Source organism: Leptinotarsa decemlineata, unplaced genomic scaffold (assembly GCF_025532065.1).
Source record: "Leptinotarsa decemlineata unplaced genomic scaffold, Ldec_3_MD MMD2_tig00026328_RagTag_RagTag, whole genome shotgun sequence".
Lineage (NCBI taxonomy): Eukaryota > Metazoa > Arthropoda > Insecta > Coleoptera > Chrysomelidae > Leptinotarsa > Leptinotarsa decemlineata.
This window is the reverse complement of record NW_027412688.1, coordinates 1,556,120-1,577,700: the sequence shown is the minus strand read 5'-3', so window position 1 is coordinate 1,577,700 and position 21,581 is coordinate 1,556,120. Positions and strand designations below refer to the sequence as shown.

The 21,581-nt window shown below is 37.5% G+C and overlaps 1 protein-coding gene across 4 annotated transcripts in view; it reads left to right on the top strand.

Moving 5' to 3' along the window:
- Pdp1 (PAR bZIP family member Pdp1) overlaps nt 1-21,581 on the top strand; it is a 211,514-nt gene that overhangs the window by 76,218 nt on the left and 113,715 nt on the right. Inside the window, exon 1 of one of the 4 annotated variants that reach the window (XM_074182528.1) lies at nt 16,762-17,150. The exons of 1 other annotated variant lie outside the window; for it this stretch is intronic. In XM_074182528.1, coding sequence (XP_074038629.1) covers nt 16,943-17,150 — 208 coding nt within the window. In that variant the 5' untranslated portion in view covers nt 16,762-16,942. Of the gene's footprint in view, nt 1-16,761; nt 17,151-21,581 lie in introns of those variants that run through there. 2 more of the 4 variants (XM_074182527.1, XM_074182529.1) reach the window with 2 other exon arrangements.

The window sequence follows — 21,581 nt, the reverse complement described above, 5'->3', positions numbered from 1 at the left end:
GAGACTGATGAATATCCACATATCTCGGCTTGTTTCGAAGAGGTTTCAGTTCCGTACTGAAATTAGGGCAATGCATGATCTCATCAAAATTATGTGAAGTAGTGAAGCGAATTATATACCTTTTAGACAAATAACTTCCCAGGCAAGGGGTGGCTAGGCAGACCACCCCTGACCTGGCCTATTTTCTAATATTCATGATTACCCAGTGATATCAAAATCGGATTCAGCGTCCTCACCTAACGAATATCAATCAACACGGCAAGATTCTCGACATACAGTAGAAACGATAATGAAGCAAAAGCTTTTGACGTACCTGCATTTATCAGCGATCCACGCGTCCCTTCACGTTGTTAGAAACGTGATACCGAGGCCCACGTGTAATCTAGTGTGCTCCACGACATCCACCCCGTCATCCCTTTACGCGTCTGCAGGAATAGTCATTCAGTGTTTGCCGATATTTCCTCGTATCCGGTGGTGTATTTGGTGTGACTTGCAGTAGTGACAAGCCGAAAATCATAGTGAATAACCATTATAAATCATTCTTTTGGGGTCGTAACTTTCCAATTATAATTTTTCGTGTTTGATAAAATTATAATTTGTGTGTTATCATCTTTTTTGCCGCAATAGAGAGTTGTGGAGATTGAGAGGAATGGTATGAATGGATAAGGCACAGTTTGTAAACGAATATCCGATTTTTCAAATCCACACCCGCTTTTTGAAAGTCCGATAGAGAATTGTACAACAAGTGAGAAAAACGACATATTTCTCACGAGGGCACAAGTTTCTTGGCACGAGCCGAAGCCGGAAATCAAGCGAGTGAGAAATATGTCATTTTCTCAGGCATTGCACACTGTACTTTTTCTACGGTTGCGTTGTTTTCAAGTATTGAAAATTAAAATACATATACAGGGTGTAACTGAATAGATGTAAAACATTCAAGGAGGTGATTCCTCATCAAAAAAAAGATAGGATCTTTCATATCAAGAAACTTCATTGGAGCATCCCTTGTTAAGATAAAGCCCCTTGAAAGGGCTTAAAGTTACAATATTGAAATCAACCAGACGTTTTGTACTACTAAAAAGACACCTAGCCAGAAATTTATTTGGTTGTAAAATAAATAAAATTGCAAAATTCAAGACGGTTCGGAAAGTCTCGCGGTAACAGTGCCTGTACTCGTTGCAGATGGTAAGGGTATAAGAGTTGTTTCTTTAAAATTCGAAATACCGTCATATGATCAACATTCAGCTGGAAAGCAATCTTTCTAGTACTGATAGTAGGTTGTTCTTCAATCAAATTAGGTACTGCTTCCTCAAGCTGTGGTGTTCGTACTTCTCGATGGCGACCACAATCCTGCGTTCTTTTGTCGAATGAACTATATTCTCGTATCGTTGATGAAGTCGAGCAAATATTCTATGTGAAGGATGCTGGCGTTGAGAATACATTTCAGCATATCTTCTAGAAGCTTCTAACCCATTCCCCTGCGACAGACCGTAAACGTAATGCATATCAGCCATTTCCTCATTTGTGTATGCCATTTTAATAACAAGTGAATTATTAAAGTTACACATTAAGAACAGAACAACAACACACAATTAGTATTAATTCAATTTCGAAAATTCACAAACTGACAGCATCATACCAATTTAATTGTCACTATCGCTAATAGCGACCTACTAGATAGATTAGTTTCGTATTTTCGCATTTATGACGATGTATCTCTGTAGTTGTTCGTAAAATAATTTTTTGCTACGAACTGGTTCATTTTGGGCAAAAAACCCAAGATACATTTTTTGTTTAGAATGGAATAGGCTATCGGAAATAAATTTTTAAATGGTGAATAAATGATAAGACAAAAAGTTACATTGGAAATAAATTTTAGGGGTTGCGTTTTCTACCCCTTACAACCATGGGGTAAACCAAATAAATTTCTGGCTGAGTGTGTTTTCGGTAGTACAAAACGTCAGGTTAATTTCAATATTGTAACTTCTTTAGTGCTTGTGAAAAAAATTGTTATACAATTTTTATGTACCCCATTTAAGGGGCTGTATCTTAACAAGGGATGCTCCAATGAAATTTCTTTGTATGAAAGATCCTATCTTTTTTTCGATGTTTTACACTTATTCAGTTACACCCTGTATAATAATACTTGTATGTCATTAACTCATTTATATAATTTATTTAAAGTAATAATTAACAGTTATATTTGAACAATTTTGTAAAGTGATTCCTGGTAGGTTGTTTTGTTTCAACATGTTTTCGGTAATTGAAATATTAGCTTTAGCTAATGGCCCTGTGAGGCCATTAGCTAAAGAAGCCTCAAATCAAAACCAAACATTCATTTTTCGATAACAATTTAAAAATTTTCAATTCTTACCTTTATCAGCAAATCTTCATCAGGTGCATCTTTTGAAAATTGTTGAATTTCTTCAGAAGTTAATGTTTTCGACTGTTTTGGAGCATATTTTTTAGATTTGCGTTTTAAAAATGCACGTAGTTTCATGGATTTTGATATATCAACACGGTTTTTAATAATTGAGGTACTCCTCAGCATCTAGTACTGAGACCATAATGTTGATGATTTCAATCTTCTTGACAACTCCTCAAAATAAAGTAACAAGGTATTTTGGGAATAAGAATTTACCTTGGCTTTCATTTTCCAATCCATAAAGTTCCTGTAAGCGATTTCATATTTTTCTCTCGATGTGCTTGGTAGAAAATTATTGCAAACATATATTGATTTCTGAACAATTTCTGGAGGTGTATTTTCCAACTCTAAACTTTATATTCCCTTATATTCAATATTTAATAAATCTGAACTGTTTATACTATAACAATCAACAATAAAACTATTTTCGTTGGGTAAGCTGACAGCAATAATTATGCAGTGCTTCTGTTTTGTTGTTATGGAAACGCCGACAATGGGTTACTTGGATATTGCACGCGATTCTTCGGCGGAGCGTTGTCAGGAGAACGTGTCATATCAATCTGACATGTAACAATCAAGACTGACTTGGGTTATCCTGATAACAGTGAGGAATTATTTCTCACTGTAAACACTTTACAGAGTATGAATCAAAAAATGTTCGCAAAGTGGACATGGCTTCATTATATATTTTGTATTGATTTACTCGAAGAAATTTTTTTAACGAATTATATTGGATACATTTTAATTCAGTTTTCGGGAAAGTAGCATTGATTTGAAAAATCGGGCTTCTGTTATTACATCGCTTTTGCAACAGATTCGAGAATGAAAGAAAAAATGTGTTATGTGATGAAATTGTCTGATTGATTCGGCCGTTGCTTGATGAAGATCCATTGTATTTTCACAACTTACATCTAACACTTTGCTCTTCACAAACTTTATTTTCAAAAATATATCACGACATGTTTCGCTATCAAAGTAGTTTTTTCGTAATGAAGATTAGTATGTACTAGTATGTTATTCACTACGAAACAGCTACTGTTACAGTGAAACATGTGATATATTTTTGAAAATAAAGTTCGTGAAGCTCAAATCGTAAGGTGTAGTTTATGAAAAAAGTAATGAAATTGGTCGAAATTCGATGAAAATCCATTATGAAGTATTCAAATATTCAATTGTGAGATTTCTCTCAACGGTTTACAAAACCAGCGCACGTGTTTCACTACACAGTAGCTTCTTCAGGCCTGTTGAATACATGTATGTAAAGCGTGGTTTTGTGGACTATTAAGATGCAATAAAGTAACATTTTAGTGAAATCTCACAATATAGTATCACTTGTCCTATGTCACATTCCTTTCGAATCTTTTCATCATAATTTATGTACTTATAAAGCGTAAAAAACGTCAAAGACACTTTTCTCTGTGAAATGATTCTTCGAGTACAGATTAATCAATATTTTTAAATTAACAAAAAACTGAACATACCATATCAAAATACATTTGACAATAAAATGGTTATTATCAATATCCTACTTTTCCTTCTATGGCATATAAACTGAAAATTCATCAGAAATTATTATACAAAATTTTGGGGCATATTTCAGTACGTAATCTTTATAAAGGGCGTGTTTTTATTCCATTATTGACATGAAATGAAACAAACATGAATTCTTAAATTGACATGAAATTTACTTCAATCGAAAAATAATCTTCTGACATTATAATTTGAATATGACTTATGGCATATAACCGCCACGGCTGGCTCAAACGTAGTCTAATCTGGAGGTCCAATTCTCGATTACTTTTTCCAACATTTGTGGCCGTATATCGGCAATAACGCGGGGAATATTGTCCTCCAAGTGGTCAATCGTTTCGGGCTCATCAGCGAAGACTAGCGACTAACGGAAATAGTCTAGCGGCGTTAAATCGCGCGATCTTGGAGGCCAATTCACGGGTCTGAAACTATGCGGTAACCAAACGTTTTCTTCAATAAACCAGTTGTATCACGAGCTGTGTGACATGTTGCGGGGTTTTGTTGAATCTACAGCTCCTGCACATTATGGTTGTTCAATTGATGAACAAAAAAGTCAGTAATCATTGCTATACTGCGGTTACCATTGACTGTAACGTTCTGACTAGCATCGTTTTTTAGAAAGTAGGTTCAATTCAATGCCACAAAACCCAGGCATCGGTTTTCTACAAAAAGATAAACGCCTCCGAACCGGATATAATAATGTCAGATTAGACAATTCCGCTTTCTGCTTCGACAAGTTTGTTGGGGGTTGAAATGGACATCAATATGTCTTGGCACAATCATGCACAATCATCAGACCTTCTTTGGAACATCAAAGAAAGGTTGGAGATTTGTCTCTCTTCCAACGATTCAAATCCAATGTGAATCGCTTCTTTCGCAAAGGCACTGCAATTTGGAAACGTTGTTCAGGCGTCTGTCTATTTATGTTGAAATGCCAAACCCAACTGAACATAAATCACTTGACACATGACAAAATGGCTGTCAGTTATGAAAGTGTTGCCAACTCAAAGTTCTATACCTCTATACAAAACGTCCATTATATATTTATGATAGTACGATTTTTTTGACCCAGAAACATCGACAATGGAATGTAACTTTTTGAGAAATATGAAAATGAAGAAATTGATTTGTAGCTGATCTCTTATGAGAAATCAAGTGTCAGTACTATGTAGGATATATTTGCACTTTCAATTTCAGTACATTCTAGTTCCATATTTTTCCAGAATATTGTTTTAAATATGAAGATGATCTCAGAATCGTTTCATGTGAAGAGTCTTTGTGTTTTACAAAAAAGTCGTGAAAATACACCAACTAACATATATACGAAAGAACTGACCTACACTTGATGAAAGACACTTAATTGTGAGATTTTTATTCGACATATTAGAAAAACCGCGACACGTGTTTTGCTATAAAATAGAATCTTAAGGCGCTATAACACATTGTGACAATACATTGCGACGTCTGAAGAAGTTATTGTATAGCGAAACACATGTCTCTGTTTCATGAACTGTAAAGTAGAAATCTCACATCGAAGTGTTTTTTCAATACGAACTAACATACAAAATATTCCAGAATATGTTGATACCTTTCACTTTTCGATTGAAATAAAGAGAATTGAAAACCCCAATGTATTTATTGATATATTGATAATGGATTAGACATAATTATACATAAAATGAAGTGTTGATTTAACTGATCCTGTAGCTATGCATTTTCCCCTGGATTTTCCTGGAAAACAAATGGGAATGGGAACGATAGATTTTTATCTCTTCTTGAAAGCTGTATATTTTGTCCATTTCGTTTCAAGTATCTTGAAAACAGCAACCTGATATGGTGATAGTGTTTTCTCTTTATGTTCAAGACATCCATTGCAACTATTTTATTTTCTGTTTCAGTTCGTAAAGATAATTTGTTGGATATTTGTCATATTTTTCAGGACATAATTTGTATGGTGAATAAACTCTACGACGAGTTGTTGCATTGCCTGATTTTTTATAACCCTATTTTGTTCAAGTGTCTTCTGAATGGAATGTATGCAGTGTGTTAGGTTAGGTTAGCTTAGGTCCGAAGTGAGTGGGTCTATTCGACCCTCCACCGTAACCCATAAGAGTTTATTGTGGCTCACACCCATTCACAGTCGACCAAATACACCCAGCTTCCCAACGAAGCCGATTAGTTTGTATGGTGAATGGTCTTTCAGGTCAGATGGTATGAGTACGGCTCTGCCGTACTCTAAGAACCTGATTCGGTCCCCAGCGGGGCAGGCACAAAGTATGTGCTCTGCTGTTTCATCATTTTCGAAACAGAGGCGACAGACACTGTCTTAGGACAGCCCAAGTCTCTGCATATGATGATTCAAATGACAGTGACCTGTAAGAAGGCCTGTTAGACATCGCCACTGTAGTCCAACGACTCTTTGGTATCAAGCTTCGAAGGGTGAATAAACGCTTTGGAGGGAGCCAATCCTGGAAGATTCTGCCAGAAGTCCATGAATCTTCTTGCCATGCTGGTGTTCGATGTTTGTTTGGCAAAGCCTAAAGCTTTGCCAATGACAGGTTCTGGTCCGATGAAGCTGCTTGCAGTACCCTCCTCTGCAAGGGAGTCAGCAGCCTCATTGCCTTACAAGCCAGGATGGCTAGGAATCCAGACCAGAGGCAATCTGTTAAGTTTCCCCATCGAGGAGAGTCGTTTTTAGCAATTTGCCACCAATTCAGTTGTTGTTTGGTGGGAGCCAAGAGCTTTCAACGCCGCTTGACTGCCCGAGAATATTTTCATCGAGTTCTGTATAAGGTTGGACTCTTCCAATCTCTCCAATTCAATAGCGTGAATTTTTGCTTGAAATACAGTCATATGGTTCCTAGGCAGGTTGATATCTCTGTCGTGGGTCTGCGACTGAAAACACCTGCACCAGAACCTGAAGGTGTTTTTGATTCATCTGTTAACCAACAACTATCTGTTGTTACACAGTGTGTTACTGTGTGATTATTCTGCGCCGTTCCCTGATTTGTTACTTCAAACTATGATATCTAAGTGAATACTTATTCAATTCAATCGAAATAGACTCCATTCGAACCAGTAAACTTTTGCCAACGTAACACAAGTCGTACACAATTTTGTACTCGAGATTCACTGAAGTCGACGAAAGCCGTTTTGTCTGATCCTGATTGGCGAAGGTTCTACCGAAGTGACAGTTATCGAAGTGTTATACAAGGTGGTAGTCGGTCGGAGAGAGTGGGTGAAGCAGAACTTCGACGCTCAATTTTTCGACACAATATTCCCGAATTCGGATGTTAACAAAAAACATGTTAGTAGGTACCTAGCAAAATATTTGTTCTAACGAAACATTCCACTCAATAAACGTTATCGTATTTTACCGGAAATAACAATGGATATGATCCATGAAGGTGCATGACTATTGTTTGTTTATTTCCATTCTTCATAAATTCGTTTGATTTGCATTGTTGCATTCCATAAAGGTGGTTTTTCGAGCAGCTCGTGTGGAATTGCTAAACTACTTTTTCCTTTAATACTCCATTTTTTCGCATATTATCACATCTGTACAGCAAATAATCACATTCAAATCTGCATTCTTCAATGCAGTTAGTGGAAGTTATTGTTGTTGCAAACACTTCAACTTCAACTTAATTCCCCCTTCCTTTGACCGAAATGAATAATATAATGGTTTCATCCATTTCATTCATATGAACATTCAATTATATTTTTCATGGAACTCCGTTCAAATCTCCATAAATTCGTTGTAAAATGCACCGACTGAAATAATTTTCTCTTTCAGCAAAACCGTTTTCCATATCCAACCAATAACTGTACAGTTTTTTTCAATTGTTTCATAGTAGTGCTAGGAATCGCACGTTGGAAGGTAAGACCCTTAGCTTGCACAAGGTTCGACTTCTGAGGGTTGCCATTCGTAGGGGGATGACAGCTTGTTAACAGAAAAACAGTTTTCCAGTTATATACATGAGGTGCATTCTTTCGATCCCAACTAAAAAGTTGTACAAAAAGCATGGATCTTTCTAACAGTTCAAAAAAACGAGCAGATTTTTACTCTTCCAGTATGTTTCAAAGTATTCAATGACAAAACATCGATGATACAGTTTGCCCATTCACTTTGAGGTCCTACAACATACTGGATCATCTACAAAATCATTCTTAATTGCATACTCACTTGGTATATTTTACGGCATATATAAGCAAGTCATTGTTAATTTATTTTTGACATCCATCTTTCGTTCCTAATAGTGTCAAGAAACGGATTCGTATGATTTGAATGCCCATTTTGACGTTAAACGAGGTTCTGTATATGTATCTATAGAGTAGGGAGGGGGAGTGTAGGCCCACAGCACTGAGGCCACATGTGATCCGCTGTACATCCTCCCGAGGAGTTGTCCTCCTAGGTCATCGTCCATCCTGTCCTTTCCAGGAAGGTGGAGAAGTTACTCGGAGACATCTCCTTTATATCGGCAGGTGTAGGCCTAGACTCGCGGAACACACACTCTCTCATTGAGGATAACTCCGAACACTCGCACAGGACATGCCTGACAGTCTCATCTTCGTGTTCACACATCTTGCATAGAGGTGTGTCCACTAGCCTGATAGTATGGAGGTGTTTTCTTAGTTGACAGTGACCAGTCAGAAATTCTACTGTTAAGCGTAGATTTTTCCTGGTCATCGCCAGATACTTCTTTAGCGCCAGCTTCCCAGAGTCGCCCAGGGTGATCCTGGCAAGATTACATCCTTTGATTCCATCCCATCTCTTTAGGGATTGAGCATAGGAGTGACGTTTGGCTAGTTCCGCGATTGTCGAAGTCATCAGGCCGTAGGTGCCTCTGGGTCCTGAAATTCTCTGTCCAGCCGCTTCCTTGGCTGGAGAGTCGGCAATGCGATTACCTTTACTCCTGTCGTGCCCTTTAACCCACCTCAGAATAATGTTATTATCTATCGAGGCTTTGGCTAAATCTTGGTGGCACCTTAGTACTAGCCCTGAGGTTACACGTTGTCTGTTCAAGGCTAATAGGGCTTGTCTGCTGTCAGTGCAGATTGCTAAGGTTTTGCTAGAAATTCCTTTCCTGGTTATTTGTTTCGTGGCGATTGAGATACCAGCCAGTTCTGTTTGGACCACGCTGGTATTTTCCCATTCCCCACTTAATCCTTAGGCCCAGTGCCTTAGTGCTTAGTCCTAAAATTCTAGAACAGGCTTACCAACCAACCTTAATTTTCCAAATGCCACTAGTAATGAAGTGCACTCCATTTTTTCGAATTCGTAGTATACACATCAAACTACTAATTTTTTCCAAATTCGGAAGGTTCAGCCTACCCAAAATTTTACCAAATATTTCGATTCCTCGTATCTACACAGCGAAGTCGGTATCAATCAATTAGGTACTTTTTCACTATCTATAAAAAATCATTAGCTCGTGCCTTGGTGTATTTTCACGATCCTTCTTCCCATCTCATACATCTTGAACAACTTAAATAAGGTTTTTGTAAAATACCTTCTACTAATTCTCGTCTCATCTCCCAAGTAGTATCAACCCTTCCAAGCAGTAAAGACATTTTAAAAAACTATCTCGAAACTTCTTCAGTGAACCGAACAGTTTTAAAATTGCGGCATCTACTTGGCCTCGGGATAACTATGGATACATTTCCATGAGTTTTCCGAACCAGGATTGTCCGAACGGTGGACACTATTTCGAAAATGCGGTGAGCAGCTCTTCTTCCTATCACAATTGGTCGCCAGCCCCTTCAAGACAGTGTACATCGTCGTCCTACTACGAGCCCAACGGGGTCCCACAGTTCCAGCGGAGGTTTCTGCATAATTCAGGTTTGTTTTCTATTTTATGCATGGTTGTGTATAATTTAACTGCTCCATAACTCATTTATGCATTCGTTCATCCATCTGTTATGATGAGGAGAAGCCAAGTTATCTATAGAAAAGTCGTACCACGAATATCAATGACTAGCATCAAGCCTCGTCAATGCACGGGTACAATTTATAGTAGACATATAGTTCAAGTTCACGACTCGTAGATTGAACTACAGTAATTATAGATTTTCGTTATATAAAATAGCTTGAACTGCGGATAACTCCTCGTGAACTGCAGATATAAAATTCACCCGCGAAGATTCTCATCCCGTGGGTATATCGGAAAAAAAAATTTACGTTACTTCTGGATGATGTAGCTTCCCAATAATTGAACGGTTTCTTCAAATTCTCGATTATATCTGATTTTCTCTGGCTTCGTACGGGTAGATTGGCTATTTGAAGAGTATTTTGACATCTTCTATTTCAGATGATATGTTTCTCATTGCAACAAGCCCAAACGATTTTAATGAGAATACGTTCACAACCACTTATATGTATCTATCCTCGTTTGGGGTTTTGTTCACGAGATGGAGTTGTTACTGGTAAATCTTCCTCTCAGACGTAGGTTTTATATATGTAGCGGAGCCGTGTTCAAATGAATCAACTCCCAGACCATCTGGGAAGAATCTTCCCTGTACTAACGAGAGGTAATACCTCGAAACCGCGGTCTGCAGGTGATCTACTTGAATAATTTTAGCATGACCTTGCTGCTGGATGAACAATACCTTTGTGAGGTATCTTGTGACGAATATAATTCAATATCCAGCGTTGTATTAGCCGGGGAAGTAGTTGTTTTCCGATAAACGTTCACCAGAGCGTACTGTGTATGTAGGTGGGAGAGATTGATGTTTCGAAATTCATTTCGAAATATTCATTTTCTTCTACAGAAAAGGTTGATGTGAAAAATTTGATTGAATTTATTTTACGTTCAATCTATTCAAATCAGCTATGATCGATATTCTGTTAAAGTACTGAACGTATTTCAATAGTTCTACCACTATCAAAAATGTATGTTACTCAGAAGTAACTTAAGCTACTTTTTATCTCCTAATTCCCCCGGGATAGGAATCTATGCGGTTAAATTTCCTCCAGACAGTTATAAATGAGAGACCATATATATTCTAGTGATATAAAAATTATATATTTTCATAATTTCCTATCAAAATACTACTTATTGATACAAATTGAATTGTCTGACTCAGGGCCGTACTGAAACTAAAAACTAGGGGGGGGAGAAAATCCAAATTTTCCAAACCCCACCAGCAAAAATGAAAGCCGAGGGATCAGTTACTGCTATAATATATTAATTTTCTTACTTACCTATCCAAAGTTTGGCTGAATGCTTATGCCCGTTAGGGTATGCACAAACAAAAATAAATTTTGATAATTATAAAAATAATAATGGAAATTATTCCACTTTGGACCAAGGTCCTTGATCTTCCACCATATCCACCATGTATATGAATTTTCAATACAAATGAAAGGGAACAGCACTTAAATAATATTGTGCTTATTGTTTTTTACTATTATTTTTTTCTATCTTCACGGCTCAAAATTTCCCAACTTTGTCCTAACTTTTCCCAAGTCGAAAAAGCATGGGGGAGGCTCCCTACCCATCCCCCCCATGCCGACGGCCCTGATCTGACTCCAAACGTTACACTGCGTTCTTTATCGAATCTTGATCTCATCACTCAAAACGAAAGATGACAACTTTGTTTTCAGCTTTGATCATAAATATCCAATGAATGTAATTGTCGAACCTAGGGACGTGTTACGTACGAACGTGTTAGGGATCACACGTTAAAAGGTAAGACCTCGTTAGTCCTTAGCTCGCACAAGTTTCGACTGAGAGTTGTCTTTCGTAGGGGTGAGACAGCTGGTTAACGAAAAAACATATTTCAACATATTTTTAACGTATTACTGAAATTGAAATCTTACAAGCTGGTGGAAAACTTAGGAAAAATTAATTTCAATACCTGATGAAATACCCTCATTTCTGATGAAGAACTGTTCGAGTATATTGTTACATCCACTACAAATTATTTTCAATCTAATTCTGAAGGCGGCAGTTTTTCCAGAAACCTGGAATTTTTTTTTGAGTTTGTCCAAGTAGTAAATCGCAGAATGTAAATTTAGTAGTAACTATAGACCAATTTCAGTTCTCAGAGGTGATTAAGTACAACCTCATTTACCTGTCAACCAAGCATGTTATTTTCGATCATCAACTTGGTTTCATGAAATATAGATCTACAATCAGTAACTTGGTTGTTTTTGATCAGATTTTATGTGAAACACTAGACCATTAGGGGCAGGTTGATGTCGTGTACACAGACTTCTCTCTAACTTTCGGTGAAATTAGTCATGCGATTCTCATTCATAAACTTGCTGGTATGGGTTTCAATGAAATCTATATTCATCGTTTGAAATAATATCTTGATTGGAAGAAACAGTGTGTCTGATATAACGGTGTCCCTTCAAATATTTATTCTGACACTAGTGAAGAACCTCAAGGATCTTATCTTGGACCATTATTACTTTCTTCTACTTTTCATAAATGATCTTTACTGCAATAGATTAATGGTTGCAGATGATTTGTAGTTTAACACCTCTGTTATCGATATAGATGACTGTACTAGATTGCAACAGCAGTTGAACATTTTGAATGACTGGGGACGCAAAAACCGTTTCAATTTAAATATTTCCAAATGCAAAGTTTTCTTTACCAGAAGATTCAATTTGCATACAGTATCGATAAAACTATCCCGGATCTACGTGTCCATATCGATGATCAACTCAATTTTAATAATCACATTAATTTTATTGTTAACTCTGCCTATTGGTTTCGTTGTCAGAAATTGTAGGATTTCAATAATAATAGACTGATGGATGTAGCCGTTGTTACTACGTGGTAGGAGATTATTAGGAAAAATGAGAATTGGAACTTCCTTCATTTTTTTACCGCTCCTATCGATTGTTTCATTCATTGAAAGTGGTATAAAAAGGTCGGAAATTAAATTGAAATTATTGCAAATGCAAATAAAAATATAGGATTTTTTCGGAACGATTCAACAACTACATTCATATTCCATCACATGATCATTTTCTCAACTTTTTCCCAACGTATCATCTTTCCAATACCCCAAAACACCCCTTCAATAATGCATAAGGCTCCTTTAAAAAGATTGACTACATTATGGTAATACTCCTTCTATGGGAATGGATTACCGCCATTTACAAAAATAATTTAATTTTCCTAATACGTTTATCAACCGTACGTGTCTCTTGGGCATATCGTTTATAACTCAATCTGTATTTATTCTTTCGAAGAACTACTCACATGAAATTACCAATTTTTCTCAAAGAAAATATGCTGATGTCTCGTCAGGGAATACATGATAGAGCCCCTATATTTTTATGTGGACGGTCGCGCAATCCACAGGGAGAATTAAAAATACAGTAGATTGAAGAAAATAGATTATTATCTTCATATGGCTGCTTGTTGAAATAAAAGCACTACTTATAATCAGAATAAGTTTTCAAAATCCCCATCATACAATAAATATTTATGATATGAGTTTCAAAAGTAAGGTTTTATTTTGTGAGTGAAAAAGTTTGCGTAACGAGCGTAGCGAGTTGAGCAATTTCACAAACACAATAAAACTTACTTTTAACACAAATATCATACAAAGTTTTTTGTACAACTGTTCTGCTTTCATGATAAAAAAGATAAATTTAATATTTCTATAAAAACACATTTTGACATATCTTGTCAGTTGACTATTTTCATGTTATCGCATTTGCCGTGAAGTGGCCGTGTCAGGTGACGCTGAATTACCCGGTTACCAACAAACAGTATTGTTTACAACTGACGCGTTTTATTTAAAGTCACCTTTAAAGTTCTTGCTGGTGTTTAATGTCTTGCATAATGAAAAACAATAGTGAGGAATTTTGTGTTTCTGACTATACTGAAGAGGCTGCAAAAAGAGCTTCAATTGAATTGTTACCAAAAAATCGGCTCAGCAGTAATAATAATAATAATATTGGAACTATTCGTTCCCCACCCTCAGGCTCATACAAGCTAATACGCCTGATGTAGTCCTTCTCGACCACCAGACCAAGACGATATTTGTCGTGGAGTTTTCAGCTCCTGACGAGACGAATATCGTCAAAAAAGAGTAGGAAAAACGGATAAAATATCGAGATTTTCTCTTCGAACTCCGCAGACTCTATCCAGATCACTCTGTCAAGATGGTTGTTCTGATTATTGGAGTCCTTGGTGGAATGATGTCCTCTCTACTCTCGAATCTTAAAATCATACCGGCTTGCCGCACTAAGGCAGAAATCTTAGCCGCACAAATGCAGAAGGCTGTCATTCTTGGCTCACTGCGTTTGCTCAGGGCACGTGATTCTCGGACCCAATGATCACTTACCCCACGGTGTGAGGAGTGGTCATTGGTTGATAATGCTGGCGCGCCCTCCCGAATGTATCGGGGCTTCGGGGGATAGAGCCTGACCAACGCACACTACGGTAAAAAAAATAATAATAATAATAATAACAGGTCTCTATTCATCATAATAAAAAAAATGAACAATAGAAAGATATGATGAAACATAGTATGATGAATGGGCGAGGTTCAGCTATCATAGCTGCTTTTAATCCTAACCTTTCAAACTATAAAAAAGTGCAAGGTATCGTAAATGAATAATAAATCATTATAAAATAACTATAAAATAACACAAAATGATATAGTCGCTATATGGTAAAACAAAATCTGAGAAATAGAAACCTATTTGATAGTAAAGTGTTATAATGTTAAATTATTGACTCGTTGACATTAGAGCTTTGAGTCTTTTTTTAAAGTTCTTGAGATTATGACTACGATATCGCTTATTCTAATTTTTTACTGGTGTAGACTTAAAAACGTCGAAAGAAATTTCAGCGGAACCGTCTTCCTAGTCCATCTAGAAGAGAAATGAAAAATATGGAACTCGTCAACTTTGTGGAGCAAGTTTTCAATGATAAAGTGGAGTGCGCTCGTTAAAAGTGGTATTAATTCCAGCAATTATATCAAAGTAATAGCATTCTTAGAGCGGAAAAATGAAAGTTATAGGGTCAAAAAAATCGAAAACTCTTACATTTGAACAAGTCCAGAGGTTTATACAAGAGGCGCGGGATGAAAAATTTCGGATGATAAAAGTTGTTACTCTTTTTGTAACCACTGAGTTGCAGGCTCTGAGACCGGTCGAAAATACCATCGCGGAGCTAAACAGGAACAAAAAAGTTCATCTAGTCCTACTAGACATTTCGAAGGCCTTCGACCGCGTTTGTCATGAAGGCCTTCTTCACAAATTAATCGCGTTCGACCTGCCTCGGGGCCTGATCCGGTGGATTGGGTCTTTCCTGAAAGACAGAACATTTCAGGTTAGAGTAGAGGGCTCTCTGTCTGACAACAGAGAGATCCTCGCTGGAGTGCCACAGGGGGCCGTGCTCTCTCCCACGCTCTATTCCCTTTATACCAGCGACCTTCCGAGGTCCGAGCATGTGAAGGTATCTCTCTACGCCGATGACACGGCTCTCCTCTCATCTTCCATGGGTCGGGACCTCGGGATCATCTATATGCAACGTGCATTGGGCGACCTCGAGCGCTGGTACCTCGAGTGGAAGATCCGAGTGAATCCGGAAAAAACTCAGGCAATAACCATGGGAAGAACGATAGCTTCTCCGGCCATGAAAGTAAGAATCTCTGGAAGGGAGATTGATTGGCAAACGCGGGTCAAGTACCTAGGTCTTCTTATAGACCGGAGGCTCACCTGGAACCCGCACCTGTTAAGCGTGAAGGCAAAGATCCAGGGTCGGGTGGCAAGCCTGTACCCTTTGATAAATAGAAAATCTAAGTTAAGCCTAAAGAATAAAATCACGATCTATAACATGATGTACAAGTCTGTCATCATGTATGCTTCAGGCGTTTGGGGACAAGCGGCTCCGACTAACATCTCCATCTTGGAGACTCTACAAAATAAAATTCTACGGATGATTGTGAATGCTCCGTGGTTCGTGCGGAATGAAGCCATCCGCAGAGATTTGAAGCTGCCTTCCATTCAGCAGTCCATCCAGTTGAGAAACCGGCGAGTTTTTGATTACGCCGAAACTCACGAAAATCCGTTAGTCAGGGAAGCTATAGATTACGCTGTAGACGACCCTCCCCGATATAAAAGGCCCCGACACTCTGTCGAATGAGGCCCCTATGTCCTCCGTTGACAGATGAATAATATCTTCATCCATCCCACCCCAGCCAGTTAGGGGTATACAGGGAAGGGAGCCAGGCTTCAACCTGAATAAACTCAAGATGGATTACGTCGTATTTTTGTAATATATGGAGCCTGCCGACGTGGAGAGCTGTACCATTTATTGATAGAAAACATTTAATTAATGGATACATCGATGATGGTTCAAATTCCATATACATACACGAAAATAGGTCGTTCTTTCTGCATTGTTGGAAAAACATTGATTATTTTAATAAATACGTTGCATTACGCCCCTCTGTTATCAATCATCGTTTTTTCTGAAATACCCAACTTATAAATATTACTGGAATTTTTCCAGTAATAAGTCGAAATTTCGAGTTGAAAGTCGAAATTTCGAGATAAAAGTCGAAATTTCGAGATTAAAGTCGAAATTTCGAGTTGAAAGTCGAAATTTCAAGATTCAAAGTCGTAATTTCCAAGAAACAAATAATAAAAATATATGGCCCTTCTGCGCTTCCGTAGTCAAGTGATCATCTTCTTCCTAACCAATAACAACCAGATTCACAAACTCTTGATTTTCTTTTCCCATCCCCGCCAAGACTCTCGTCTACACCGTCGAGAGAGAAAGAACAACAACAAAACCGCTCGAGCCTCCCAACACACCAGTAGTTTCCGGTATTTGCGAAACCGAGAGTGTTTCGCCCCCACTCGCAATTGGCCCATTCACTTCGCGGCGGTCTCTGCGACACGTCCAGTCGGTCTTCCGTGTTGCAGAAGAGAGCTCAGGTGAGGTGTTCCGTCAGTAGTGAGAGTGTGACATTGCCGGGACTACGAGTTAGCATGTGTCGTCGGGCATGAGTTTTGTGGTACCGGTGAAAGAGCCGCAGGGCATGGAGTACCAGCTGCCGCCGCCTCTAGCGGCAACCCCCAACCCTCTGGGCCACCAGGTGCCGGTGGGAGTCATGCAGGGAACCCTGACGCACGTTCAGGCGGCCGCCCCCGACGAGTCGCACAGGTGGACGCAGTACCAGCAGCTGTGGAGGCAGCACGTTTATATGAATGGTAGGATTTTTTTGGTTTCGGAGATCATCCCTTGGTTTCGACCTAATAATTAGGGCAATCAGATTCATTCCTTTGAAGAACTTTTTTCGTACCGGTTACCAGCTGGGTTGCTTTTGGAATTATTCAAAAATTATTCAGGTTACTAGGAAAGAACTCAGTTTCATTCCTCAGAGAAACATTTTCTCAGTGGGTAAAAGCAGGGTTCCTTTTGGGATGAATCAGTTAAAGAACATTCTTGAAAGAGGCTCTTTAATGGTTCCTGGTTGAAACTTACGGAGTGGTTGATGATTATGGAAGCCACAATTTAGCCGATGAATAGCCACACATCTACCACACATCTACCGAGCATGATGCAAAATGATGTATAACATTGGCAAATGGCTAATCTGGTTCAAATATGGGCAATCGTGGGTGAAATATGAGGTGAAATATGAGGTTTTCAAATGCGGATAAATTTTAGTAATATTTATTGTATCTTCTTCGTTTCTAAGTGTTCCATGCCGAATCATTAGAATCTTTAAAGGATTTCTTTAGTATCAGTGGTCTAAAAGTGGAAAAGCAAAATAATAAATATAGTTTACATAAATCAGCATTGAATAAAATTGTTCTGGAGGGAGGTTGGTTGGGTTGTTTCTCATAGTTACTTCAACAACTATTTCTGCACTCAGCACGAGGGAAAACCCACTATCACTCACTGTTTCAGGAATATATGGAACTTTCCCTTTGCTTTGATCTAAAAATAATGACATCTGATTTATTCCTTGAAGAGCTTTTGGCAATTGGAGAATAACTGATTGAAAAGTAATTCTGTAACAGTAAATTGGAAGTATAGTAAATTATCCGGTTTCCTAGCATTCTGGAATTCTCCACAATGGGTGGAGATCCTTTTGTTTTTTAATTTTTTGTCATCACTTTATACCTTTTAAGATTCTTAGTTTTTACTCAGTTCTCTCAGATTCATTTCATGAAGTGCCTTTTTCCTATTGGGTACCAGCAACTTCCTTTTGTAGAGAAAAACCAGAAAAGTGATTTCGTAATATCTGCTTTTTTAATTCTATTCCTTTCATGATTCAAATGTGAAAGTCTTTCTCATAATTTTGAACCTGTCAAGACTCGTAAGTTATCCGGGTACCATCTCAATCAAATAGAAAACAATTGGACTCTAGAGGTTACTCCGTTACTGTAAATAATATGATTGATTCTTCAGTTTTCGTTTCTTCTGTTGAGATTCTAATTCTCCTGGAAACACCCTTATAAAGTGGTTCATTATAACGAAAGCCATACTCAGTTGATACGATAAATAACCATGAGATGAATATAAATCTTCGATATTTCTGGATATTTCTCAACAAGTTATGGTACAGAAGAATACATCTAGCTTACGAAAACTTGTATAAAAAAATTTAACGTACAGTTATTTCAACAATTGTTTCTACTGAGAGACTAAGGAAATGGCAGGAGGAAATTAGGTGTTTCCCATCAAGTCTCATATGTTCATGACCAAAAGTTGGAATTCCTTTCATAATCTCATAATGACAGATATAGAGTGTTAATATTTGGTGATTCAAGGTAGTGAAAAAATAAAAGAGATGATGCATATCATTCAAAATACATTCTACTTCATTATATTTAAGAAATTCAAGAAATGATTGTGTCAAACCTTCAAAAGGAAAAATAGAACAGTTGAATGTACGTTTGCCATCTTTGCATCAGTAATTAGAAAACTCAGATTTGAGTATCTTCAAATCTGTAAAGTTTGAAAATTTGTGAAGCAGGAGGTTGGAAACATATTTTTGAAACGTTCTTACAAATATAGAGTCGTAATTTCTGTTTCAAACCTTGTATTCAGTTCCATTTCATTTCTGTTTGATAAAAAAAAACGTACTTTTCTACCTTTCATGCCTAACAGAATGGAAAAATCGAAAAAGATAAATAGACACTTGACTTCTTGAATGAATTTACGAAGAGTAAAAATATATTTATATCATAAATTACTTTCTTGTGCATAAGTAATTCGTTATTTTTTGTGTGCAAGACCAAGTAGCTCAAAATATTTTTAAATCTATTCTGCAACAATTATTTGCAATTTGGCAACGCATTTTTCATTTTTGAACTTCTTGTATTTGGTATGTGACAAATATTTTACTTCTTGAAGAATATTGTATTCATAAAAACTGGCAAATTTTTTTTTTATATAGGTATAAGATGGAGATAATGTCACACTTGATGAAAATTTCAAAAGATGCTAAATAGGTTGGTGAGAAGCGCGTCGCTAAGAATGTTGCAGTTCTGGTGTTCGAGAAAAGTGTTTGTTTTGGAATATCCATGTTGATGAAGCCATTTTCACAGTTATAACTCTATTTAAGTTGCGTTTCGCAGCACAGCAGCTTCCTTAGTTAAACTAGGGTTCGACTGAAGTACAAATCACGTTTTAGTAAAGTTATAAGTGTAAAAATTATTTTATTATCATGAATACTCCTATCTATTCTTTGAGTTTATGTTGCTGAACCCTGTATTAGTGCAAAATTCATCCAATCCACTATATATATTATTTTTGTATTATATAATTAGATTCAACCCACACAAAAATATCGCCTACGCCACTGTGTACCTTGTGTTTTATTATCGAATATCAACAGGTCGCCTAGAACTGCCAACAAGTGAATTCTTAATAGCAAAAACTCGTTGCGGCCGGTCCATGTGTTCCAACGCAATAAAAACTTTGAGACAAAAACTGTTCATTCCATAACTAGGAAAAAATTGACGAACAAGAATAAAAAGTGAGAATAATAGCAGGCTTCTGCTTTTGAGGAATTTTGAGGTGTTTTTAACATTTGTGTTTTGATTTTGATGGCAATGAAAATGTGATTAACTAGTTAGCCAGCGTAGAATTGCACAAATCAGTTTAATGCAGACTGTTTGTTGACATTGGAAGTTACAGCTTTCTGGAAATGACCTCTGACTTTTATGTCTCCGACCCAGGACAGAGATATCTACCGGCCTAGATATGTGACTGTATTTCAAGCGGAAATATACGCTATTGAATTGTGGGCGGAGAGATTGGAAAAATCCTCATACAAAAGTCAAAAAAATATTCTTGGACAGTAATGCGGCATTGGAAACCTTTAGCTTCTGTCAAGCAACGTCTAAATTGGTAGCAAATTGCCAAAAACGACTCTCCTCGATAGGAAGATTGTCTCTGGTCTGGATTCCTTGCCATACTGGCCTGGAAGGTAATGATGCTGCTGACTCCCTTGCAAAGGAACGTGCTGCAAGCAGCTTCATCGGACCAGAACCTGGCTTTGGCATCGCTTTAGGCTTTGCCAAACAAATATTGAACACTTGGATGACAAGAAGATTTATGGAGTTCTGGTAGAATCTACCAGGATTGGCTCACTCCAAGTCGTTTATTCCCCCTTTGAAGCTTAATACCAAACAGTTGTTATACACTACAGTATGGATGAACTACGATGTCTAACAGGCCTTCTTACAGGCCGCTGTCATTTAAATCATCATATGCAGAGACTTGGACTGTCGGAAGACAGTGTCTTTCGCCTCTGTTTCGAAAATGATGAAACAGCAAAGCATATACTTTGTGCCTGCCCCGCTGGGGACCAAATCAGGTTTTTAGAGTTCAGCAGAGCCGTACTCTTAGCATCTGCCTTGAAAGACCAATCACCATACAAACTAATCAACTTCATCAAGAAGCTGGGTTCCTTTGGTCGAGTGTGAATCGATGTGAGCCACAATAAACCCTTGCGGGTTGCGGTGAAGGGTCCAATAGACCCACTCACTCTAGACCTAACCTATGTGGCTACCACATAATAGGTAGATATATACTATCGCTGACTTTTATGTCGAACTATTCGAGATGAACATTCAAAAAATCTCAATGGAATGTTACTAATGTTCCATATTTGCAATACTTTGTAATGATTTTCAGCTCATTGAAAGTATTTTTGTGGAGGATATCAGTGTTTTTCATTAACCTTTTTAGGTATTTCCATATATTTCAAATATGTTGTTTGTTCCTTGTTTAAAACATATTTTTTCCGTTAACCAGCTATCGCACTCCCACAAACGACAACCCTCAGAAGTCGAAACTTGTGCAAGTTGAGGACTAACGAGTTATTATCTTTCAACGTGTGATTCCTTACATCTTCTAAAGAGGTTTGAAAATAAACCAAGTCAGCAAAATATAGGAGTTTTTCCAAGTCTGAAGGCGTCAGATTTCTTGCCTTCGAAAACACAGTAAAATTTTCAGTTCTTGTAGGTAAAAATGATAAAATACTACTGTACTGATTATTAGAACATTTTTGTACAAAATATTTATAATTTTATCAGTCACTTGTCTTTTCTACACCCGTATAGAGTTCTCCATCACAATGTTTATTTTACCAGATTGTGTTAGAAATCCCCAAAATGGTTAAT